We start from the raw sequence: 26729 nt of genomic DNA, 5'->3' as shown, positions 1-26729 counted from the left end.
CTCCAGATGGTGGTGTGGTCTGCACAACGCATCACTGGGGGCAAACTACCTGCCCTCCATGACACCTATAGCACCCAATGTCACAGGAAGGCCGAAAAGATCATCAATAACATCAACCACCCAAGCCACTGCCTGTTCACACCACTACCATTCAGAAGGCGAGGTCAGTACAGTTGCATTAAAGCTGGGACTGAGAGACTGAAAAACAGCTTCTATCTCAAAGCCATCAGACTGCTAAACAGCAATCACTAACTCAGAGACGCTGCTGCCTACATTGAGACCCAATCACTGGCCACTTTAATAAATGGATCACTAGTCACTTTAAACAATGCCACTTTAGATAATGCCACTTTAATAATGTTTACATATCTTACATTACTCATATTGTCACGCCCTGACCTTAGTTATCTTTGTTTTCTTTATTATTTTGGTCAGGTCAGGGTGTGACGAGGGTGGTATGTGTGTTTTTATCTTGTCTAGGGTTTTTTGTATATCTATGGGGGTTTCGTATGTCTAGGTACATTTAGGTCTATGGTGGCCTGAATTGGTTCCCAATCAGAGACAGCTGTTTATCGTTGTCTCTGATTGGGGGCCCTATTTAGGTTGCCATTTTCCATTTTGGTTTTGTGGGTTATTGTCTATGTGTAGTTGCATGTCAGCACTCGTTATGATTAGCGGTTTGTTTAGTGTTCTTCGTAATAAAGAAGAATGTATTCAAATCAAGCTGCGCCTTGGTCTCATCAATACGATGAACGTGACACATATCACATGTATATACTGTACTTTATACCATCTACTGCATCTTGCCTATGCCGCACGGCCATCGCCCATCATATATTTATATGTACACATTCTCATTCACACCTTTAGATTTGTGTTTATTAGGTAGTTGTTGGGATATTGTTAGATTACTTGTTAGATATTACTGCACTGTCGAAACTAGAAGCACAAGCATTTTGCTAAACTCACATTAACGTCTGCTAACCATGTGTATGTGACCAATAAAATGTTATTTGATAGGGGCGTTCAGAGCGCACACTGGACGCCCTGGCCGAGGAGTAGAGTTGATCCGAGAGTTCTGACCTCACAACAGTAGTCAAGCACTCACGCTAACTGCCTAATGTTGGCTAGCTTGCTAGTTACTTCCAGACACAAATGAGAGAACACTTCACTCTGACCATTTTACTCACCCTAGCAGAGCTGGTTCGGCTGTTTTCATGTTCTCCAGAGTGTTGGGGACTGTAACTGTGCTGCTGACAACAATTTAATTATGCTTTTTTGCCGACATTTGCTGACACCGCCCATATTCAACGTGAGCGTCCATAAATTCATCAGTTATTCTGCGCTCTGGCACACTCAGACGAGAGTGCTATGAAATCGGAGTAGATAGCCAGAGTGAATTTACGAATGCACCCTTCAGGGCTGCCTAAATAGGTCACAATTATCATGCATCTAAGGAAATTAGTGACACAAACTCTTTTCTATAACCCCCCCGGGGCAGGAGATGGACTTTAGAAAACACGTTTTATAACCTGTAAACTTCTATTTGAAGTGAATTCATTAGAATGGATTTTTGGTTTTGTCATTTTCATTACCCCATCTTGGGCTTTCAGAATGTTTATGGTAAATGTGAATTTGTGAAAGTGGTTAGTGAAGCAGGACTATGCTTCCATGTTTCAGTAGTTCAGTCAAACACCAGCAGCACTAAGAAGGAAAGAACCAATTCCACAATGTTAGAACAGCCATGGCTGAAAGAGCAGCACAGCAGCTCTCTGTTATCTCTGCAGATAAACGTTTAGTCCTTCAAATATGGATATTGGCTTCTTCCCCAAACCATCAGAGCACTGTTACAGACACTGTCACAGATTAAGTTGGATGCCCAAATTACTCTAGTATGGCAGGATATGTAGAGTAGACATGTTGCTATGATACAATATCTTACTACAGAGACGACACGGGACTCCTTTTTGAGAAGGATGGTGTAGTCCCTCCAGCGGTCACAACTGGTGAGCACTACCTGAGTGCGGCTACTTATAGCTTGCCACCAGTGGAAAGTCACAGAGGACAAACTTGTGTTTCACATCTGTCAGTAGTCCTGCATGTAGGACCAAGCATTGTACTACCCTCAGATTGATCATCTGTCTAACTAGCAAGACGGCACAAACGGATCTGGGACCAGGCTACTGTCTCAGCATTCATTATTATGTTGACTACTAGTCAAAGGTCCTATATGTATGAATACATGGTCCATTATAAATATGTAGGGTCTTAATTTGACCAATATTGTTGTTGCAAAATAATCCTGCAGCAACAGCATTTTAATTTTAGTCCATACTGTTGCTTGATCGGTGGTTAGGCTATTAGCTGGACAAAAGTAGGCTACATGAAAAGTGCAACTCTGTTAATATAACCGTGTGTTAGTGCAAGTTTTCAGTTAATTTATGTAAATCACTGAGTTAATCTGTATTTCATGCAGTGCAGGAAAATTGTCAGCAGTAAGAGTGATCAAATTTAAGCTGTTATACCTGTAAATGACGACAATGTATGGTCTTTAGGTCTCCTGGGTGTTATGTTACGGTCCATAACCACCTCCTCTCAGGGGTGGTGTTCTGTGCATTTATGGACCTGTCATTTTCTGAGCCCCCAGAGAGAGAGAGAGAGAGGGAGGGGCCAGTTTGACTGACATTGCTAACCAATGACATTTGTGTACACTACACAGAATACTTTTATCCATCTGCTTGTATGTTGCAAATCTATTGACATATGCAGGGTTGGGAGTAAGTAACTGATTACATGTAGTTACATATAATCTGATTACAAAAAAACTCATTGTAATCAGTTAAATTACCCGGAAAAATATTGTAAGCAGATTACAGATACTTTTGAAAAACTAGAGTATTACTTCTTGGATTACTTTTAAATTCAGAAAGGATGTTTGCAAAAATACCTGTTTTGTCAATGATATTCAATTCAGCATTGAAAAAAGGTGTAAATGGAAGTTTGTTCCACATGAGCGAGTCTGACCACAAGTCAGAGACCACTATGATGACAGGTAACGAGTAAATGTATCGAATTAGAAAGTAACCTACCCAACTCTGGACAAACACACTCAATTATCTGCACTTGACCCTGAATCCATTCCCATTGTTGTGCCCCTTCTGCCCATTGTAAAATAAAACAAAGAGCATGTGGTAAATACATTAGAACACACAAGGCTTCATCAGAAGATGTGACATTTTATCTGGAGCTTATTTTCCCCTCGGTTGTCCCATCAGTACGTGTGAAAGGAGCGTTACTGAGCCAATCCACCCAGGCACTGGAGCGCACTGACACGTTTCACTGTGTTTAATCAGCAGGTGATGGATACTCCTGGCCCAACCTTGTTTTCTTCTGGACTTTCTAAATCAGCAGTTGTCTTTCATACATACACATTACAGCATTAATACATATATTCTCTTATGCTGTCACCGTGTCTGTCTTTCTCTCTGTTTCTCTCCCTCTCTGTTTCTCTCTCTCTCCCTTTCTCCCTGTCTCTCGGTCCATGCACCTCTGTCTTTCTGTCTGTCCTGTCACAGCAGTAAATTGTGTCCAGGTCAAATCATTCTCTGTTTGTATTCTTGTCCCTAGCTCGTTAGGTTGTCATCTTTGCCATTAGTGTAGCAGCTTTCAACGCTCTACTTCAGTTGCTGGAGAAGGGACTGACTTTTGTTTTTACATTGTAGAACAATAGTGAAGTATGGAATAACACATATGGAATCATGTAGTGACCAAAAAAAGTGTTAAACAAATTAAAATATGTTATATTTGAGATTCTTCAAAGTAGCCACCTTTTGCCTTGATGGCAGATTTGCACGCTCTTGGCGTTCTCTCAACCAGCTTCATGAGGTAGTCCCCTGGAATGCATTTAAATGAACAGGTGTGCCTTGTTAAAAGTTCATTTGTGGAATTTATTTCCTTCTTAATGCGTTTTAGCCAATCATTTGTGTTGTGACAAGGTAGGGTTGGTATACAGAAGGTATACAGAATATACACAGTGAAGTCGGAAGTTTACATACACTTAGGTTGGAGTCATTAAAACTTGTTTTTCAACCACCACAAATTTCTTGTTAACAAACTATAGTTTTGGCAAGTCGGTTAGGACATCTACTTTGTGCATGACACAAGTAATGTTTCCAACAATTGTTTACAGACAGATTATTTCATTATAATTCAGTGTATCACAATTCCAGTGGGTCAGATGTTTAAATTCACTAAGTTGACTGTGCCTTTAAACAACTTGGAAAATTCCAGAAAATGATATCATAGCTTTAGAAGCTTCTGATAGGCGAATTGACATAATTTGAGACAATTGGAGGTGCACCTGTGGATGTATTTCAAGGCCTACCTTAAAACTCAGTGCTTCTTTGCTTGACATCACAGGACAATCAAAAGAAAGACCTCAGAAAAATGGTAGACCTCCACAAGTCTGGTTCATCCTTGCGAGCAATTTTCAAACGCCTGAAGGAACCATGTTCATCTGTACAGATAATAGTATGCAAGTATAAACACCATGGGACCACGCAGAGTCATACCGCTCAGGAAGGAGAGGAGTTCTGTCTCCTAGAGATGAACGTACTTTGGTGCGAAAAGTGCAAATCAATCCCAGAACAACAGCAAAAGACCTTGTGAAGATGCTGGAGGAAACAGGTACACAGTAAAACGAGTCCTATATCGGCATAACCTGAAAGGCCGCTCAGCAAGAAAGAAGCCACTGCTCCAAAACCACCATAAAAAAGCCAGAATAAGGTTTGCAACTGCACATAGGGACAATGGTCGTAGTTTGTGTATAAATGTCCTCTGGTCTGATGAAACAAAAATAGAACTGTTTGGCCATAATGACCATCGTTATGTTTGGAGTGAAAAGGGGGAGGCTTGCAAGCCGAAGAACACCATCCGTGAAGCACGGGGGTGGCAGCATCGTGATGTGGGGGTGTTTTGCTGCAGGAGGGACTGGTGCACTTCACAAAATAGATGGCAACATGAGGCAGGAAAATTATGTGGATATATTGAAGCAACATCTCAAGACATCAGTCAGGAAGTTAATGGGTCGCTAATGGATCTTGCAAATGGACAATGACCCCAAGCATACTTCTAAAGTTGTGGCAAAATAGCCAAAAAGGACAACAAAGTCAAGGTATTGGAGTGGCCTTTCTCAAAGCCCTGACCTCAATCCAATAGAACATTTGTGGGCAGAACTGAAAAAGCGTGTGCGAGCAAGGAGGCCTACAAACCTGACTCAGTTACACCAGCTTTGTCAGGAGAAATGGGCCAAGTTCACCCAACTTATTGTGGAAGGCTACCCAAAACGTTTGACCCAAGTTAAACAATTTAAAGGCAATGCTACCAAATACTAATTGAGTGTATGTAAACTTCTGACCCACTGGGAATATGATGAAAGAAATATAACCTGAAATAAGTCATTCTCTCTACTATTATTCTGACATGATCCTAACTGACCTAAAACAGTGAATTTTTACTAGGATTAAATGTCAGGAATTGTGAAACTGAGTTTAAATGTGTTTGGCTAAGGTGTACTTAAACTTCTGACTTCAACTGTACGGTGTGTGTGTGTATATGTATGTATATATGAGTTTCTCAAAAGATTTTGGAAGAGTTTGTAAAGTTTTCCTCTTATTCACCAACAGTCACAATGTGTCCTGTTTTGAGGTTCAGAACATTCTTGTGAACGAAACTGATTAAAGTTTTAGTGTGATGCTGCATCATGAAGAGGAGTTTTGTGGCTGACAGTAGTTCACTGTGATCTAATTTGGCTTTGTATGAATCATTTAACCCTCGCTACGCAGAGCTGCATTCTGTCAGTCGTAAGACTGGAAGGTGCCATTGGAAAGTGCCACATTTTAGGAGTTTGTTTCACCAGCTGAAGCTGTGGTTATACTGATATAAAAATCTATGTTGGAATAAGAAGATTAAAGCAAGATATTATTGCTGCAGAATTAATTGCACTTTTTCTGTTGTCCTAAACAAAGTCAATGGCCCGTGAAAGATTAATCACAGGAAGTTTTACCAAGTATATCCAAACAGTTTGTTCTTTTCATTGTCGACATTCCACATCTAATTGCTCTGTATTTATTTTAATTTAGTGAACCTTGATAAACAATCCTTTAAAGAGAAGCATCTCATTTAGGCCCTCAGCGACGCGTTAAATACCACAACTTAAAGAATTCCTCTCTCTGCATCGGGGTTCCTGCTGATGCAAAACTTGTTGGTGTGACGAGAGAAAGAGGGGACAAAAGGAGCCTGAAGAGTGACTTGTATCTGGTTCATCCTGAGATTCTGAAGTACTTCATCCCAATAAACCAGTGGAAGTAATTTCTATGTCTAAACTTTCTTTCATCTGCTTTGTTTCCATAGAGCCCAACCCTGCTCCTGGATGGGTGAGGTCCCTGCCAACCCAGTCTGTCAGTGAACCCCCCCACTCCCCACCCATCGCCTCCCGACCAGGACCCCCTGGGTCACCCAGAGGAGCAGCAGGGATGTACCAGGAGGTGGCCTTCCTAGCGGGCAGCACGGAGAAAGAGTTCACGCCCTTCCACTTCCCCATTGAGAACCAGCAGGAGGTGGTAACTAAGAAGGGTGTGTTCTTCAAGCGGCAACGGCTGCTGCGGAGGCCCAATGAGGGGCAGGAGGAGAACGACCTATCAGCCGTCATCAACGTGGGCGGGATCAGGTACAATACCAACAGAGTCAAGAGTTGCTGTGTTCATCTCAATAATCAATAGTCCATAATCAGAAGTCTTTGGGTGCAAGATTTAAAAGGCAAATAATCCAGACATTGGTCTTGCTGCTGCTCAAGAGCATTATAACTTGAATAGTATTTGAAGAGTATTTCAGTGACTATTGTGCAAAGTCATTGTGCAGCGGTAACATTGTGAGTTTTCCTCTCACCAGGTACCGTATCCCCTGGTCCGTTCTGGAGGAGTTCCCTCTGACGCGGCTGGGCCGGCTGAGGGGCTGTAGCTCATTGGATGAGATCATGGAGGTGTGTGATGACTACGACGACGGGTGCCAGGAGTACTTCTTTGACCGCAGCCCATCTGCGTTCCGCACCATCGTGACGTTCCTAGCGGCAGGGCGGCTGCGGCTGCTGAGGGAGATGTGTGCCCTGTCCTTCCAGGAGGAGCTGGTCTACTGGGGCGTGGAGGACACCAGGCTGGAGTGGTGCTGCCTCCGAAAGCTACGCATCAGGCAGGAGGAGCTCAAGGAGCATCTGAGGATGGAGGAGGCAGAGCTCACCACAACCCTGACCCCCCAGAGCTGTGAGGATGGGCAGGGGCACGTCGGGGAGGGAGGGGCGGAGGAGGAGGAGAGCCGCATGGCGGGGTGTATGCGCAGGCTGCACGACATGGTGGAGAACCCTCAATCTGGACTACCTGGAAAGATCTTTGCCTTCTTGTCGGTGGTGTTTGTGGCCATAACCGCAGTAACGCTCTGCATCAGTACCATGCCCGACCTCCGGGAGGAGGAGGAGAGGGTGAGTTCACTTCCTGTTTACTCCCTACTCACAGGGTTTTACTTCGGGGTCACACTCGGGTGGGTTATACATAGGACCAGGAGTTTGACCTAACCGAGTTACAGACCTGGAAACTCTGAGCACATCCACATCTACATTCTCCTCTTAGTAGGATGATGTTTGAGGGACAACCTCCACATGGCGAGTCTTCCCCCTTATAGTAACTCATCTTCACAGAGGTAATGTGATGGCTCAGGGTTGTTGTCAGGGACGACTGCCACGCTACAACTCCAATCACATTAATACCAGATTATTCCATTTGCCAGATCACTGCTGCTGCTGTTAAGGCACTCTCGTATTGCTCTTATTCAGGCAGTAAAGGAATAATGAACATAGAATATACAGTGCCTTCAAAAAGTATTCAGACCTATTCCATATTTTGTTGTTACAGACTGAAATATTAGCAAATGTATTGAAAATTAAATATGGAAATCTCTCATTTGCATAAGTATTCACACCCCTAAGTCAATACATGTTAGAATCCCCTTTGGCAGTGATTACAGCTGTGAAACTTTCTTGGTAAGCCTTTAAAGAGCTTTGCACACCTGGATTGTACAATATTTGCACATTCTTTTAACAATTCTTTAAGCTCTGTGAAGTTGGTTGTTGATCATTGCTAGACAGCCATTTTCAAGTTTTGCCATAGATTTTCAAACCAATTTTAAGTCAACTGTAACTAGGCCACTCGGGAACATTCAATGTCATCTTGGTAAGCAACTCCAGACTGAACCAGGTTTTCCTATAGGATTTTGCCTGTGCTTAGCGTTTATTTTTATCATAAAAACAGTCATAGTCTTGTGTTGTGTTGGATTTGCTCCAAACATAACACTTTGTACTTAGGACATGAAGTTCATTTCTTAGACCAATTTTGTTTGCAGTAATAATTTAGTGCCTTGTCGCAAACAAGATGCATGTTTTGGAATATTTCTATTCTGTACAGGCTTCCTTCTTTTCACTCTGTCAATTAGTTTAGTATTGTGGAGTAACTACAATGTTGTCGATCCATCCTCAGTTTCTCCTGTCACAGCCATTAACTCGAACCGTTTTAAAGTCACCATTGGCGTCAAGGTTGATATCCCTGAGTGATTTCCTTTTTAGTGACTGGGTATATTGAAGTGTTAGTAATAACTTCACCATGCTCAAAGGGATATTCAATGTCTGCTTAAATTAGTTTTAATCTACCAATAGGTGGCCTTCTTTTTAAGGCATTGGAAAACCTCCCTGGTCTTTGTTGTTGAATGTGTTTGAAATTCACTGCTCGACCGAGGGACAGACAATTGTACGTGTGGGATACAGAGACGAGGTAGTCAATAAAAAAAAAACACAGAGTGAGTCCATGCAACTTATAAAGCTACACAGTGGACGTGTCATAATACCCATAACATCTAGCGGTCAAACAGGGAAATGGTCCTAATTGTTTTTCCACCATTCATTTTTCCCATAGGGGATTTTAGAAATACTTCAAATAAGGGCTGTGGTTTGTGTAGGCTTACCCTTGCGTGATATTTTGATAACCGTGTAAATCTCTCTCCAACAAGATGACTATTATCAATATATTTGGCTCAATTCGAAAATGCTAATTAGCATCAGAGTAGACATCATGCAAGACGACAAATCCTAAATACAGGGAAATATATTGATTTTAAAAGTCACCTTGTCCGAGATAGATTTACATGGTTATCAAAACAGGTCAGGGTAAGCTTACATGAAACACAGCCCTTATTTGAAGTGGGAAAAATGTATGGTGTAAAAACAATTAGAACCATTTCTCTGTTTGACCGCTAGGTTTTATGGGTATTATGACACATACTGTGGTACTCTATGTGACTTGTTAAGCACTTTTTTACTCCTGAGCTTTATTTAGGCTTGCCATTGCAAAGGGGTTGAATACTTATTGACTTAAGACATTTCAGCTTTTCAATTTTACTTATTTTGTAAACATAAAAACATAATTCCACTCTCACTGTGTGTGTGTGTGTGTGTGTGTGTGTGTGTGTGTGTGTGTGTGTGTGTGTGTGTGTGTGTGTGTGTGTGTGTGTGTGTGTGTGTGTGTGTGTGTGTGTGTGTGTGTGTGTGACAAGGGGTATGAATACTTTCTGAAGGCACTGTAGATTAATAATCAGTACATTAAGCCAGAGGTTGTCCCCTTGTGGTCCTCAGGGGTCCCATAGGGCTTAAAACTTGGCCAGTGGCCACCTAATGTTACTGCACCAATTTCACTGATCGAGATAAGTAATTATATTATCTTCTTCTTCTGGGTGTTTCATGTCTATTAGTTGTGCCTCTGAGACCTCAGTGTTCCTGCTGGAGTGTCTTTGTGGGGCAACACAGTCAACCTCCTGAATGACATTAATAAAGCTTTAGAATGATTTAAAGAGAACCTCCACAGGCTTCTCCCGCTACCAAAGAGACCTCTGCGTCGGGGTGAGAGGGGTGCAAGGAGGGTTAACAAGCAAGCTACAGGGAGGGTTAGCGAACTTGCTACAAGGAGGGTTGGTGTTAGCGAGCTAGCTACAAGGAGGGTTGGTGTTAGCGAGCTAGCTACAAGGAGGGTTGGTGTTAGCGAGCTAGCTACAAGGAGGGTTAGCGAGCTAGCTACAAGGAGGGTTGGTGTTAGCGAGCTAGCTATAAGGAGGGTTGGTGTTAGCGAGCTAACTCCCCAAACAATACCTTCTCTTGAAGCGCTCATCTCCTATTAGGTGAGGTTACTGGCTGAGCTTTAAAAGAGTAAATACTGTAAGTGATTGAGGGAGACAAAGGTCAGGCAAGGATATATACAAATGCTGTGTTATAATGAGAGCGAGAGAGAGACTTGACAAACGGCCAAGAATACTCTGTACTTGTTGATAGGGAGCAGTATCTATGGAATGTTCTCTGTTTATTCTCATGTCCATGTTTGAAGGTTAAGGAGGGTTGTCTAGACCCATGTTGTAGGTTACGCTACGGGTTGTATTTTTGTATGTGTTAATGTTAAGCAGAGCAAGATTGCGTCTAAACACTTCAGAGAAATCCAAATCAACTATCTTCATTAGTAAGAGCTAATAACCTGAGCTGTTTGAACGGAGTCCGCCCACCATCCTCCTCCGTTAGTTGAGCTAATATTCATTAACGGGAGGCTTTGATGGTGATCAGCATAGATCTTCCCACTATGGATGTAAATTGAATGAAATCCCTAGGACGCTGTCTTTATTGAGGGGTATGCTGAACAAAAATATAAACGCAACATGTGAAGTGTTGTTCCCATGTTTCATGAGCTGAAATAAAAGATCCCAGAAATGTGCCATACGCACAAAAAGCTAATTTCTCTCATTTTGTGAACAAATTTGTTTACATCCCTGTTAGTGAGCATTTCTCCTTTGCGAAGATAATCCATCCACCTGACAGGAGTGGCATAAGCTAATTAAACAGCATGCTCATTACACAAGTGCACATTGTGCTGGGGAAAATAAAAGGCCAATGTAAAAGGTGCAGTTTTGTCACACAACGCCACAGATGTCTCAAGTTTTGAGGGCGTGTGCAATTGGCATGCTGACTGCAGGAATGCCCACCGGAGCTGTTGCCAGATAATTAAATGTTCACTTCCCTACCATAAGCCGCCTCCAACGTAATTTTAGAGAATTTGGCAGTACATCCAACCAGCCTCACAACTGCAGACCATGTGTAAGCACACTAGCCCAGGACCTCCACATACAGATTCTTCAGCTGTGGGATCGTCTGAAACCAGCTACCCACATAGCTGATGAAACTGTGGATTTGCACAACTGAAGGATTTCTACACATACTGTCATAAACCTTCTCAGGGAAGCTTATCTGTGTGCTCGTCGTCCTCTCTATGGTCTTGACCTGATTTCAGTTGGGTGTTGTTCTCACCTTCAATGGCCACTGACACGCTGGATAGGTGTGCTCTTCACGGATGAATCCCGGTTTCAAATGTACCAGGCAGATGGCAGACCACTATGTATGGCATCGTGTGACTGAGCGATTTGCTGATGTCAACGTTGTGAATAGAGTGCCCTACGGTGGCAGTGGGGTTATGGTATGGGCAGGCATAAGCTACGGACAACAAACACAATGTAATTTTATCGATGGCAATTTGAATGCACAGAGATCCCGTCACGAGATCCTGAGGCCCATTGTCGTGCCATTCATCAGCCGCCATCATCTCATGTTTCAGCATAATAACGCACAACCCCATATATCAAGGATCTTGTCACATATCCTGGAAGCGGAAAATATCCCAGATTTTCCACGGCCTGCATACTCACCAGACATGCCGCCCATTAAGCATGTTTGGGATGCTCTGTATCGACGTGTACGACAAAGTGTTCAATTTCCAGACAATATCCAGCAACTTCGCACAGCCATTGAAGAGGAGTGGGACAACATTCCAGGCCACAATCAACAGCCTGACCAACTCTATGCGAAGGAAATGTGTCACACTGCATGAGGCAAATGGTGGTCACACCAGATACTGACTGGTTTTCTGATCAAATCCCCTACATTTTTTTAAAGGTACAGTATCTGTGACCAACAGATGCATATTTGTATTCCCAGTCATGTGAAATAAATAAATGAGGCCATAATCTATGTATTTTAATTCACTGATTTCCTTATGAACTGTAACTCTGTAAACATATTGAAATTGTTGCATGTTGTGTTAATGATTTCTCAGTGTAGATTCAGATGCAGTTTATCATGATACGTTTCAGCTATAGGCTAAACTCACGAACGAACGAGACCAGCAGATAATAATCTAATACATTTGTCGTCTTACAGTAAGAGTTGGCGTCCTCAACCATGTTAAATGTTACATTCTGATTATGCATTTAGCTTGTTGTTCCTCCGTCCGCAGGCTTGTCTCACCTGCACAGAGATGTTCTGACAACCCTTGTCTTCCAGACTCAGTTAGACTCTAACCTTCATATCCCTTTGACTGTGTGCAGTTGTGGATCCATTAAAATTGAAAAAAAGTTTTTTTGTAAAAGCATCAGAGGACAAAGCCAAGGTGGTGTTGGTGATGGACAGCACTTAGCTTGTCTGTTCTGATACAGCTCAGTGATTCAGGCCCACATAACAGCTGCACGTACACACACGTAGAGTTTTATGGATGTGCTTATTGCCGCTATCTGGATGAATAGGGGATTAAAGTGTGTGTGTGTGTCCTCAGAGTAGAGTGTTTCCCAAACTCGGTCCACGGAGCCCCAAGGGGTGCACATTTTGGTTTTTGCCCCAGCACTACACAGCTGATTCGGATAACCAACTCATCATCAAGCTTTGATTATTTGAAACAGCTGTGTCGTGCTAGGGCAAAAACCAAAACGTGCACCCCTTGGGGTCCCAGGACCGGGTTTGGGAAACGCTGCTCTAAGTAGTGTGTCCTCTGAGTTTGTGTGTCAATTTCAGTCTTTTCACACCTCAATGTCAAAATGGCTTATTTCTCCCCCTGTAAACGTCTGGAAATGTAGAACTTGTTTTATCCATTTTCTTCTCTCTGATAATACAGTGCATTCTGAAAGTATTCAGACCCCTTGACTTCCCACATTTTGTTACGTCACAGCCTTATTCTAAAATTTATTAAATAAAAAATGGTCCTAATCGATCTACACACAATATGATCAATAATGACACTTTATAAAAAAACAAATAAAAACAGAAATACCTTATTTACATAAGTATTCAGACCCTTTGCTATGAGACTCAATTGAGCTCAGCTGCATCCTGTTTCCATTGATCATCCTTGAGATGTTTCTACAACTTGATTGGAGTCCACCTGTGGTAAAGTCAATTGGTTGGACATGATTTGGAAAGGCACACACCTGTCTATATAAGGACCCACAGTTGACAGTGCATGTCAGAGCAAAAACCAAGCCATGAGGTTGACTGAATTGTCCGTAGAGCTCCGAGGCAGGATTGTGTCGAGGCACAGATACCAAAATAATTCTGCAGCATTGATGGTCCCCAAGAATCTCTCTTGACAGGCAACAAGACCGCCTGGGTTGAGGCCAGCGTACGTCTGCTGTAATGTAATTGATTTCCAGCGTGAATTATGGGAATTATTCCACTGAGTTATTTCAGTCTAGTGAGAAACAAATACATTTAAGAAACACAATAAAATATTTAAATAACTGGAAAAGAAGCCAGGAAAATAGATTATTTAATGTGGGAGATTACACTTCTCTCACTCAAATGAAAAATATCAATGACTTCGAAAGTCTAAAGAAATGTCCTACTGTGGAGAAAGTCTGTTCCTCAGTCATTGTATTGGATTAGTGTGTTAGTCATCATATGGGGAACGCTTTGCCAAAAACAAAATCATCCAAGACAAGGCTTCCACATAAACACGCACACACACACTCTTTGGAGAGGAATGAGACAGCTACCATCACTCTGCTCTGATCATACACCAGGATCCTGAGGCCATCTAGCCTCAAGCACTTTCGCTCACACGTACACACACAGCATGGCTGGCGGGCTGCACCTTGATCCTCTGGATCCCCTGCTGTCTCGAACAGCATCTCTGTGAGTTGAGTGCCCCTACTGCCTCCTTAGGCAGCTTTATTTAACTAGGTAGGCCAGTTGAGAACATGCTCTCATTTACAACTGTGACCTGACCAAGATAAAGCAAAGCAGTGCGACAAAAACAACAACACAGGGTTACACATAATCAAATGTAGAGTCATAGCCAAAAGTTTTGAGAATGACACATATTAATTTTCACAAGTCTGCTGCCTCAGTTGGTATATACTCCAGAATGTTATGAAGATGAATTGCAATTAATTGCAAAGTCCCTCTTTGCCATGCTAATGAACTGAATCCCCCAAAACATTTCCACTGCATTTCAGCCCTGCCACAAAAGACCAGCTGGCATCATGTCAGTGATTCTCTCATTAACACAGGTGTGAGTGTTGACAAGGACAAGGCTGGAGATCACTCTGTCATGCTGACTGAGTTTGAATAACAGACTGGAAGCTTCAAAAGGAGGGTGGTGCTTGGAATCATTGATCTTCCTCTGTCAATCATGGTTACCTGCAAGGAAACAATTGCCGTCATCATTGCTTTGCACAAAAAGGGCTTCACAGGAAAGGATATTGCTGCCAGTAAGATTGCACCTAAATCAACCATTTATCGGATCATCAAGAACTTCAAGGAGAGCGGTTCAATTGTTGTGAAGAAAGCTTCAGGGCGCCTAAGAAAGTCCAGCAAGCGCCAGGACCGTCTCCTAAAGTTGATTCAGCTGCGGGGCACCAGCAGTACAGAGCTTGCTCAGGAATGGCAGCAGGCAGGTGTGAGTGCATCTGCAGGCACAGTGAGGCGAAGACTTTTGGAGGATGGCCTGGTGTCAAGAAGGGCAGCAAACAAGTCACTTCTCTCCAGGAAAAACATCAGGGACAGACTGATATTCTGCAAAAGGTACAGGGATTGGACTGCTGAGGACTGGGGTAAAGTCATTTTCTCTGATGAATCCCCTTTCTGATGGTTTGGGGCATCCGGAAAAAAGCTTGTCCGGAGAAGACAAGGTGAGCGCTACCATCAGTCCTGTATCATGCCAATAGTAAAGCATCCTGAGACCATTCATGTGTGCTTCTCAGCCAAGGGAGTGGGCTCACTCACAATTTTGCCTAAGAACATAGCCATGAATAAAGAATGGTACCAACACATCCCCCAATAGCAACTTCTCCCAACCATCCAGGAACAGTTTGGTGACAAACAATGCCTTTTCCAGCATGATGGAGCACCTTGCCATAAGGCAAAAGTGGTAACTAAGTGGCTCGGGGAACAAAACATCAATATTTTTGGTCCATGTCCAGGAAACTCCCCAGACCTTAATCCCATTGAGAACTTGTGGTCAATCATCAAGAGGCGGGTGGACAAACAAAAACCCACAAATTCTGACAAACTCCAAGCATTGATTATGCAAGAATGGGCTGCCATCAGTCAGGATGTGGCCCAGAAGTTAATTGACAGCATGCCAAGGTGGATTGCAGAGGTCTTGAAAAAGAAGGGTCAACACTGCAAATATTGACTGCATCAACTTCATGTAATTGTCAATAACGGCCTTTGACACTTACGATATGCTGGTAATTATACTTCAGTATTCCATAGTAACATCTGACAAAAATATCTAAAGACACTGAAGCAGCAAACTTTGTAAAAATGTATATTTGTGTCATTCTCAAAACTTTTGGCCACGACTACACAGTCAATAACACAAAATAAAATAGAAATAGACAAATCTATGTACAGTGTGTGCAAATGTAGAAGAGTAGGAAGGTAGGCAATTCTCGAGGCTGTCATTGAAAATAAGAATTTGTTCTTAACTGACTTGCCTGGTTAAATAAAGGTTAAAAAAATTAAAAATTAAAAAGCTGCTCAGACAGCTGATGTTTAAAATTAGAGAGGGAGATATAAGACTCCAGCTTCAGAGATTTCTACAATTTGTTCCAGTCATTGGCAGCAGGGGGTGCTGAGATGTTGGCCAGGGTAGGGGTAGCCAGGTGGAAAGCATGGCCAGACGTGGAAAAATGCTTATCGAAATTATCCATTTTCTACCAGGTGTCAGAGTATGTGAGCGGAGTGGAGCTGGATCCTGCCCAATTTGACTGGAGTGTGGAGCGGGTTTCCCAAAATTTGGAGCTTTGGCCTTCTAGTCCACTCCAATTTCACTCCAGTAGCGCTCACTTCATGAGCTCAGGCCATGCCCGGCCCAGCATGCATCTGTAGTCTACTTGTGTGCTGCTATAGCACCTTGCTTTAGCTACTGTCACCAAGTATCCTAAATATTTTCATAAAGAAACTACTAAAACACACAGGTGACAAATCAAGGTGACTTACCAATATGAGGAGGACCAGGAGCAAGAGACGAAGTGTGGTGATGCAGTGTCCACAACTAAAGAATCATTGTGGAATCTGAAAAGACACATATCCCGAAGGCAGGATAGAGTACTTACTACGTGCACATGCTAACAGAAAGGAAAGAGGTGGGTAGCTAGCTAAATGTGTCATTGTAGCAAAGTATTTATGAACAAAGATCTGACCTCTTTTACAATAGGCCATCATAGATTTTGACCCAATAGTCCTGGCAAATTTCCTCTTTCAAGGAGCTTTCCATTTTGATCGGGTTATTTTACCTCAGATCTTTTGGGCTTACCTACAGAAAAATAAAAAACTATGCATCCTGCCCAGCCTGGCAAGAATAGTCCGAAGAGTGTTTAGCATCCCAGTGGCTCTGCAAGTGTGGAGACAATATTCTCCACTGCTGACCTGCTCTCCAGGCACCATCACATGAGCCTGAAGCCACAGACTCTGGTCAAACTCGTGTTTCTAAAAATTAATTCAAAGACACTGAAGACTGAGCCTAATGAGGCATTTAAAAAAAAATGCAAGTCACAGCCTATATGTACAATTTATAGACTATAATGATTTAATACAATGAAATGTTGTTTAAATGCTGAGTGCTTAATGTCTCTGCCAGCCTAGTGTGTCACACTCACAAATGCTTCAAAATATATTTCTTTGTAGACCAAAACCTTGAAATAATTTAAATAGTATAGAGTATTTAATTAGGCTACCTGTCTGGCTCTTGACTTATTTAGTGTTTATATGCTGTTTAGTACATTCATGCAGCCTATTTGAAATGATGAGCGATTCTTAGTCACCTTTTCATTCAAATCATATGGTTCGGTTTCGATACTTCAAAACCGAATGGTAGGTCCAGGTAGTTAGAAAAACAGATGTGTGTTGGTCAGGGCTGTGGTGGTCATGAAGTTTTGTCAGACGGTAATTGTCAAGCAAATAACTGTCTCACGGTAATTGACCATTAATTAACATAAACACATTTAGCATCTCCTGGCTTCCACACACAGCCTACAAGCCACTGATGCAGACCTTTGGAACATACATATCTATAATAAATCCAGGTAATATAGCCTACACCTTCACAATAAATCCATTATTGATATTAGACAGGTCTAACGAAGCATGATAATGTAGTCTATTTCAGAAGAACAGAATAGCATATTATGAGTTGTTAGGTCCTATGTTAGGTCCTGATCTGGCTATGCCAAACGGCTGTGGGCTACACTAGTTCATTTAGCAGACAAGATTTGCTTAGAATTCCGTGACATTATTTGATAGTATGAAGAATACAATTGAGCAAAGCTGAATAAAATAGAAAGGATATTTTCTCTCCAAGCGATTTGAGGGAGTGCGCACATACGGCTATTCTGTGTTGAGCGGTTAACAAAGAAATAGGTCGATCCTATATGCTTAATATACAGTTATTCATTTTACTTTAGTTGTTCTACTAACATTGTTTTGATTTTTAATACGTTGCATGACGTGACTAATGATGATTTGAAAATAGTTGCTTGAAAGGCATTAGCTCTGCTTTGTTTTCTGTGCAGGCTGCACACACTACATCAGTCACTCATTCACAATTTGACAAGGACTCGATAATGCCTAGAATGTCACGGCACATCCCCTTTGTGTGTTCGTAACGCACCCAAATGAATACAACAACTAGCATCCCAAAGACTTTTTAACGTAATGTGGCTGATGCAACAGATTAGGACGTTTATCTTAAAATGTTGATAAACTATTAGGCTATTTCTTCACATTATAAACGCAACAATGCGCACATGGTAGTAGGCTGTAAGCGCAAATGTTCCATTAGCGGAAAACACCATTATCAAAAGTAATCGCAATTGCATGTCATGCTTTTATTATAAAGGTGCTTTTATATGGTGAAAAGTATCTTCCCCAAACTTGAAACTCACACGCTGCTTATGTATGCCAGTTAGGCTCTACACCCCTTGTAAAGCGGGTTAATGTGCTTCATTTTAAGAAGTTATTTGGCCACATTAGTTGTAATACAAACCATATTAAAACATATAGGCCTATGGGCTAGGCTACATGAGGTGTGCGAATATGATTAGAAAAAGTCACACACAAAAATACTTTGTTTCTTATGCTGGGCATAATTCACGTGATAATATATCATTCACAAGTGAGAGGATAATATTGTCAGCCATCAGACTATTCTTGATTTAATCTGGACTTTATATATATTATTTAGTAAATGTGTAACATTTGTTTTGTTTTAGAATGGACCATTATCATGCATCTGTATCAAAACCGGTTCAGTGGGGAAAATACATGTCATCTATGCACTTAAATAGTGAATGGAGGACGCTTTTCCCCGTGGTTTATTCTCATGCCAGCCAGGTAGGCTATACTCCTGTTGTAAATATAAGCAATGTGCTTAATATTAGGAAAGTTGAGAAACAAATATAGTAGGCCTATCCTATATAAAACTGAGCCTCCTATTTTTAGTAGAGGCCATCCCTCTGTTTTCTCACGCCTATTGAAACGTTGCGCAACATGAGCTCATGGGCTCTCATGAAGTGTTTGATTAGAGGGACAATAGAGTGCTGAGTACAATGCAGTCTACAAATCCGGTGTCAGCCCACAGTCTGAAATTGAGCAAACAGTGTAGAATTTAAGCAACCAGGAAATGACTGAGCATTTTCTGCTAGATAATACAGCCACAAATTCAGAACAGCTTTCCCATTTTGACAACAGTTGCTGCTCCGGCGGTAGAAATCAATAGGTGAATATCACAGCCAATCACAACACTGGTGGGGAAGTAATACTGTGAATCACTATCGTTATCAGCAAATATACAGTAACTGTCAAAGGTTTGGACACACCTACTCATTCAAGGGTTTTTCTTTCTTTTTTACTATTTTCTACATTGTAGAATAATTGTAAAGACATCAAAACTGTCTCTGAGTAAGTGTGTCCAAAATTTTGATTGGTACTGTATATTATGGACATTTCCAGAAATTACAATGCAAAAATGTGAAATATCCTATGTGTAGCACCTTTAACATCTAAACATTAAACCACAACAGCCTTCAGAATCACAAGGTGCAGGCTCTCCTGTTCACTGAATGTGAGATAGCTGGCCAGTGCCCTTTCACATTGATGAGAAGGAGATTATCATTTTATAATAAATAAGCAATTTTTATTAACTTGCATGACATACCAGCAGTAACCTTCACACACTGAACACCATTTCCCATTCAAAGAAACTGCAGCGCTTGAGGGAGGAGGCCACAGGTGTGTGCAATTTGATCATTAGCAAAGCTTGCAAGCAGTCAGCTGACAATTAAAGGGACATCCCACTGGGCAAAAACTTGTTGAATCAACATTGTTTCAATGTAATTTGTCAAAGTATTGTGAGGTGGAATCTAAGGGGAAAATATGTTGGATTTGAAAAAAGTCTAAACTATTGTTTTGAGGGTGAGATTTCCATCACATGATTATGTAATCATGGTAACTCAATTTAAACAGAGAAACCTTGTAGAAAAATATGTTGAATTTGTACCTTTTAAACCAATGTCAGGTCTTCACCAGTATATCCACTATCAGGAAAAACAACAATAGGCTGGGCAGCACCACCTACTGGAGAATTGATCTATCTATGGCTACCATTTGGTCTCCCATCCAGGGTTTTAACGAAGCCCAGCCCTGCTTAGCTATAATATTGTCACTAACTATTACCAATGTGCTATTGTGAGAATGATTGTTAATAGATCTCCATTTAAAAAATGAAATAGATTCACTGTTGCTATCAAAGTCATTCCAAAGGGTAGGTTAAACAGAGCAAATGAAACGTAGCTATACTTTCACTCATATACCATCAATGATGCTATATAGGCCTATATAACACAGCTATTGTTTTTAATTTAACCCATAATAATAAAATAGACCTATGATTTCAAGCTCTGGTTGATTTGAAATTGTATGTTATTTAGCCATGTTTAATTGTTTGGTTGTCAAAGCAACCAAATATCAATATTTGAAGGAGATTCATCTTCTGCTTGGAAAGTTCCATCTGTGCCACAGACTTAGTCTGGCTTTAATTTCAGGTCTGTCTAAAAATGTATAATTGATATGTTGGATTCACGTCTTTACCTCAACCAAAAATGAAAGTGAAAGAATAGGACTAAATCAAATAAAACATTATTTAAAGCACATTTAAAGTTTGATTTGATCTAGTCCTAATGTATAACTTCAATTTTTGGTTGAGATGGAAATATAAATCACTTTTGAAATACCATAAATAGCCTATTAACTTGTTGTCAACTTGTTGTCAAATGATATGTTGAATTCACATCTCCAACTCAAACCAAAATAAAAGTTAAAGAATAGGATTAAGCCAGTGTCTCAGATGGAACTATCCAAGCAGTAGATACATCTCCTTTAAATGTAGATATTTGGTTGCATTGTCAACCAAACAAAATTCAGTATTACTTTTGTAATACGTAAATAGCCTATATTTCAAACGAGTGTAACATTCAACCTTAAAATGGCCACATTGAGGTTACTGTAACTATACATTTCTATTTATGTAATCATATAAAGCGTGCATCAGGATAGCATGCATAGGTCATCGCAGGTCTGTGGAGATCTTCACAAGTGCTGTTATAATCTGCAGAAAATATCGAATGACATTAATCACTTGCACTGTGTACTTTATGGTGCATTTTTAAATGGTTGAAAGGGCAGTGATAGACATTTGGATGACAACTAAACTGAAAATTAGACATCGTTTTTCCATTGTAATTTGGTTGTGCTTTTAGATGGTTGAAAGCATAGTGATAACACACTGGAAATTCAACTAACTTTTGGCTGTCTTTTTGAGTGGGTGAATATAGGTTGTAATCATTAATCAACGTCTCCACCAAATATTATCCACGTTGAAATACGTGGTGTGCTCAGGTTGAGCTGATTGGAAAAGATCAATTAACATGTGATAATGAATTGACATTTTAGGATCCTAGCTATATAAACACACAATAAATACATTTATAGAAATTACAGGGAAGGCTACTCCTTCACACAGAGAATGTACCATAGCTCTAACAACAATTCGATGAAACAACTAACAGATGATTATCTACCACATTCTACACTGCTGACAAGTCGTGGTGTGTTGTTATTGTGGTTCTGTAACCAATATTTAACACCAGTTGGAGAATCTAGACCAAAGAAATGGGTGTTCTCGTATGGGGAACTCTTGAAACGTAATATGGCCATGTTCTGTAGCTCCTATGTTCACACACTCCTCTCCCAGCCCTGCCCCGCCCAGTGAGGTGAAGGAGATGAATGTTATAAGGGCCGAGGTAAACAAATTGACTAAAGCCATTGAAAAACGGTGTGTAATAACAGCCAGCTCAGCATTACGCTAAGCCTGTTTTTGAAATCATGCCCACTTACACACACCTTGGGGACCAAAGGTTGTCCTCCTCCTGTGGTGATTGGCCATGTTGTTTAGTTAACACGCGACATGGCTGCTACACACCTGTCTGGAGCTCTGATATGGTCAGAGTAGCGTGTTTGCTGAATCTGATTATTGTGTGTGTGTTCATTTGATCCACTGTAGCCATGTACAGGGCCTTCAGAAAGTATTCATACCACTTGACTTACAGTACTCCACATTGTGTTGTGTTAGTCTGAATTGAAAAGTGATACAATTTATTTTTTAAACATTTTTACAAATGTATTAAATGAAATGCATAAATATATAATTTACATAAGTATTCACACCCCTGAGTTAATACATGTTAGAATCACCTTTGGCAGCGATTACAGCTGTGAGTCTTTCTTGGGTAAGTCTCTAAGAGCTTTGCACACCTGGATTTTACAATATTTGCACATTATTCTATTGAAAATTCTTCAAGCTCTGTCAAGTTGGTTGTTGATCATTGCTTGTCTTTCCACAGCCATTTTCAAGTCTTTCAATATCGTCTTGGTAAGCAACTCTAGTGTAGAATTGGCCTTGTGTAAGGTTATTGCCCTGCTGAGAGGTGAATTTGTCGGACTGAACCAGGTTTTTCTCTAGGATTTAGCCTGTGCTTAGCTCTATTCCGTTTATTTTTATCCCTAGTCCTTGCCGATGACAAGCATACCCATAACATGATGCAGTACCCACCAAGCTTGAAAATATGAACGGTGGTACTCAGTGATGTGTTGTGTTAATTTGCCCCAAGCATAACACTTTCTATTCAGGACATAAAGTTATATTTCATATTTCATTTTATATTTCATTTCAAGCCATATTTCTAGCAATTTTACAGGGTGCATGTTTTGGAATATTTTTATTCTGTACAGGCTTCCTTCTTTTCACTCAGTATTGTGGAGTATCTACAATGACTAACTTAAATGTTGTTAATCCATCATCAGTTTTCTCCTATCACAGCCATTCCACTCTGTAACTGAGTGGTTTCCTTCCTCCTTATTTAGCCTTGTCATAACAAAGGGGTTGAATACTTATTGACTCAACCCATCAAAGGACTTTACTACAACAACAACTGGCCAAATTGTGCATTTATTTTACATGCACACACACTTGCAAGCACTTACGCACACACACACTTCCCTCTGGAGGAGAAATTGGTTGATTCAACGTTGTTCCACGTTATTTCAACAAAAAAAATCAATGTGATGACATTGAATCAAAGTGGTATACTGATTGGATTTGCAAAGTCATTAAGGGATTTTCCTATTTAAAAAAAAAAAAAAAACTTTTAGCCTAAATCCAATGACATGGATCTTTTGTTGATTTCATGTTGAATTCATGTTAGTTGGTAACTCAACCAAATGTAAATCAAAACTAGATGTTGAAATGACGTCTGGGCCCCGTGGGTTTATTGTTGTGCTCTGTGAATAACCAAGCATAGTGAAGCAGTTGCATGTTGTTTGGATTAGTAAACGTGGAAGAAAGGTTTATGTTGCTCTGGTTTATATTTTTGAATGCTGATTTCTGTGCTGCCTTTTGCCTTTCAAGCCTTTCAGATACAGCTTTGCTTTGATTAAAGTATATTTACTGGAATAATGAGAGGCTAAAAGTCACCCAGCCTGGCTTTTACACTCCCTCCTCACTCCACTATGTCTCCAAGGATACACTGGAGTGGTTTTTAAGATGCATATTCTCTTGGTTGTTTTTTTTAAGCACCTCTAGCATCTTATTCACAAGTGATGATTCTCTAACAGGTTAGAGCTCAACCGCTGGTCAAAAACACGTGTTCCCTAATCACATTTAAGGAGTAATTGAGGAGACTATGATGGAATGGAAGGATGTACTAACTGGAGGAAAGTTACTAAAAGTTGGCAAAAGTAATTAAGACATTATTTCATGCTCACTTCTTCCTAAACATGTTGATGAAGCGTAGCTAGGTTCCCCAGAGCGAGAGTGCAATAAAAGGAGAGGCCGACAGCTTGGCTTCTTTCTTTCATAGAAATGAATTATTCTAGATGTTTGTACAGTATAAACCTTTACACATACACCCCATCTCCACCCCCACCTCGCTCCTCATTCTCCTTCTGGGTCTGTTTTCATAATCACATGTAAATACAGTTATGTAATATTTATGGACCCATTTAGAGCAGACGGAAAATTGATTACACTACAGGAACTAAGGATATTTCATCATGCCAGAAGTAAATTAAAGTATTTATAATATATTTATAATGTAGTCAAGGTTGGCTTCAGCTTAGTCCCCGCTGATCCCAGGAAGGAAATTAATTTCCTTTAATGAAGTTGCATTAATAACAGTCAGATTGGAGAGAGTGGGAGGAAAGGGAAGGAATCAATGGTTTCTCCTCAGCTTCACGTTGCCGTTGACATTGTGGCTGCATGAGTTCTATGGATCTGTCTCATGGCACACTTGTATGACTTCATTTATTGTGGCTGGACACCAGTAATTCATTTTTTGGGTACAAAGATTCTGATATTGCAGTCTACAAACAGTCTACAAACAGAGCCTATAATAATATAAATACATTGTACTGTATAGCCCATCTTAGCCTTGCCAATTAAAGGAAGGAATTTCGGACATCAAAGCCTCTCTTCTCAGTTTTATAAATCATGTAAAGTACTGCTGACAGACTGCCAGTCTATTTTATAATACACAGGAAGAAGAAAACATATCCCTCAGGCTGTTTGATCAAAGTTACTCGTCTCTTTTCCTTATGATCCCAATCAACTAACAGGGATGTTCAGATGGTTTATGTGCTGCTCCAAGACCCTCTCCAGCTCTCCCTCGAAACATTGCTCCTCCGCAAATCTCTACCCCCTCACACCCCTTGGAGCCCCCGCTGGTGTAGAGGAGTCTGACACCACTGGTGGCTGTTGAACTGGTCCTTCGAGCCGGATAGGAACAACTGACAACTTGTGTGATTAGGAAACAGTTATCCAGAATGTTTTATAATAGTGAATGTATTGTCGTTTCCTACCAATGTCTTGCATTATAATTGTTGCTTGCCTCAACACTGTGTGTTCACTCTCTTTTACTGTGAGTTTTTCTTAACACTATGTTTCCTCTGTCTTCCAGGGTGAGTGTTCTCAGAGGTGCTACAATATCTTTGTCCTGGAGACTGTGTGTGTGGCCTGGTTCTCTCTGGAGTTCCTGCTGCGCTTCATCCAGACGCCGAGTAAGTGTGTGTTCCTGAAGACACCCCTCAACATCATCGACGTGGTGGCCATCCTGCCCTATTACATCACTGTGATCGTAGACTCTCTGTCTGAGGGAGGGGAGAAGCCCAGCGGCGGGAACAACTACCTGGAGAAGGTGGGCCTGGTGCTGCGGGTACTCCGGGCCTTGCGGATCTTCTACGTGATGCGTCTGGCGCGCCACTCCCTGGGGCTGCAGACCTTAGGCCTGACGGTCCGACGCTGCACCCGCGAGTTCGGCCTGCTCCTCCTGTTCCTGTGTGTTGCCATGGCACTGTTCTCCCCGCTGGTGTTCCTTGCGGAGAGCGAGATGGGCGCCAAGTACGACTTCACCAGCATCCCCGGCACCTACTGGTGGGCGGTGATCTCCATGACAACGGTGGGGTACGGGGACATGGTGCCGCGTAGCATCCCGGGTCAGGTGGTGGCGCTCAGCAGCATCCTCAGTGGGATCCTCCTGATGGCGTTCCCTGTCACCTCCATCTTCCACACGTTCTCTCGGTCCTACCTGGAGCTGAAGGAGGAGCAGAACAGAACACTGAGACAGAAACCAGACTTCCAGGACTCCAGCAAGTCTCAGAACAGCGAGGACTCGGCCGAGACGGACAGTTAACATGGCATCACTGTCGCCGCCTCTGCTTTACGCAGGAAGTCCATCGCCCTTGCGTCACAGAGGAGGGCCATGCAGACTCAAGACTGAGTCTGTGTGCAACGTGAGAGCCTGTGGGTGTGCAGTGCACTGTGGGAAACTCGTACTAAAGCTGGAGGATCTAAACAGGGATGTGACGTTTTTTTCAAGCTTAAGAAGAAAAGGAGCTCCAACATTTTGTGAGCCTCCATAGCTCTGTCCATCAGAGTGTGTTCAAGAGTTTCTAAGATTTTATAAGACAGCTGCATAAGTCTTTTTGCTGACATTACTGGTGTAGAGCTGATCACATTATAAAATCACAAGTTCTCTGTGGTCAAAGGACATTTCACCCAGGAGTATAGAAGTCCTACAACACAGGAGTATAGCCCTACAGCACAGCATGGGGAGAAATCTTCTCTCTCTCAAATATTCAGTGTGATAAAGCTATTATTTTAAGGGAAAAAACACTAAAAATATTATAATTTTGGTATATATTTAGGATAAGAAATATTGCAACAAGATATAAGTGCAATAAGAAAGATTATTTAACTATAAACAACACATTTACATATTTCAGAATGCTTAGTTTGTGTCTATATAGACTCAGGATCTGCATATTTTAATAAATGTAAGAAAACCATGACCTCGGCTGATGCAATGTATGATTCTACACTTTATTAAATTCATTTGATCCCATGATTCTATCTGGAGGTTTTCCTCCAATTTCACATCTCCTCTGAATAATAATGGCCTTCCAGACATGTTATGTTCAATCTAATCAGAGGCGCAACTTTGGTTTTAGAAGTGAGGGGGGACATAATTATTATTATTTTTTTATCCAGTTGGATAAACACTCCATACAGCCTACCCGACCGCTCGGAGGCATCCACATGGTCCTAAAGCACACCATTGCCTGTTTGGTATCACATTCCAATGATAAAACTGGGGGGGGACAAATTTGAATTTCAGAATGTGGAGGGGACATGTCCCCCTGTCCCCAGTGACAGTTGCGC

The 26729-nt window shown here is 41.4% G+C and overlaps 1 protein-coding gene across 1 annotated transcript in view; it reads left to right on the top strand.

Annotated features, from left to right (window-relative positions):
- The window catches only part of LOC118399456 (potassium voltage-gated channel subfamily G member 2), a 33007-nt gene extending 6592 nt beyond the window's left edge, over positions 1-26415 (top strand). Inside the window, exons 2-4 of the mRNA XM_052472123.1 lie at positions 6412-6727; positions 6949-7531; positions 24970-26415. Coding sequence (XP_052328083.1) covers positions 6534-6727; positions 6949-7531; positions 24970-25701 — 1509 coding nt within the window. The 5' untranslated portion in view covers positions 6412-6533 and the 3' untranslated portion in view covers positions 25702-26415. The remainder of the gene's footprint in view (positions 1-6411; positions 6728-6948; positions 7532-24969) is intronic.
- The last annotated feature ends 314 nt before the right edge of the window (positions 26416-26729 follow it).

The sequence above is a fragment of the Oncorhynchus keta genome, chromosome 20 (genome assembly GCF_023373465.1).
Source record: "Oncorhynchus keta strain PuntledgeMale-10-30-2019 chromosome 20, Oket_V2, whole genome shotgun sequence".
In the NCBI taxonomy this organism is placed as follows: domain Eukaryota; kingdom Metazoa; phylum Chordata; class Actinopteri; order Salmoniformes; family Salmonidae; genus Oncorhynchus; species Oncorhynchus keta.
Note: the sequence above shows the minus strand (reverse complement) of the source record. Positions and strands in the feature narration are given on the sequence as shown.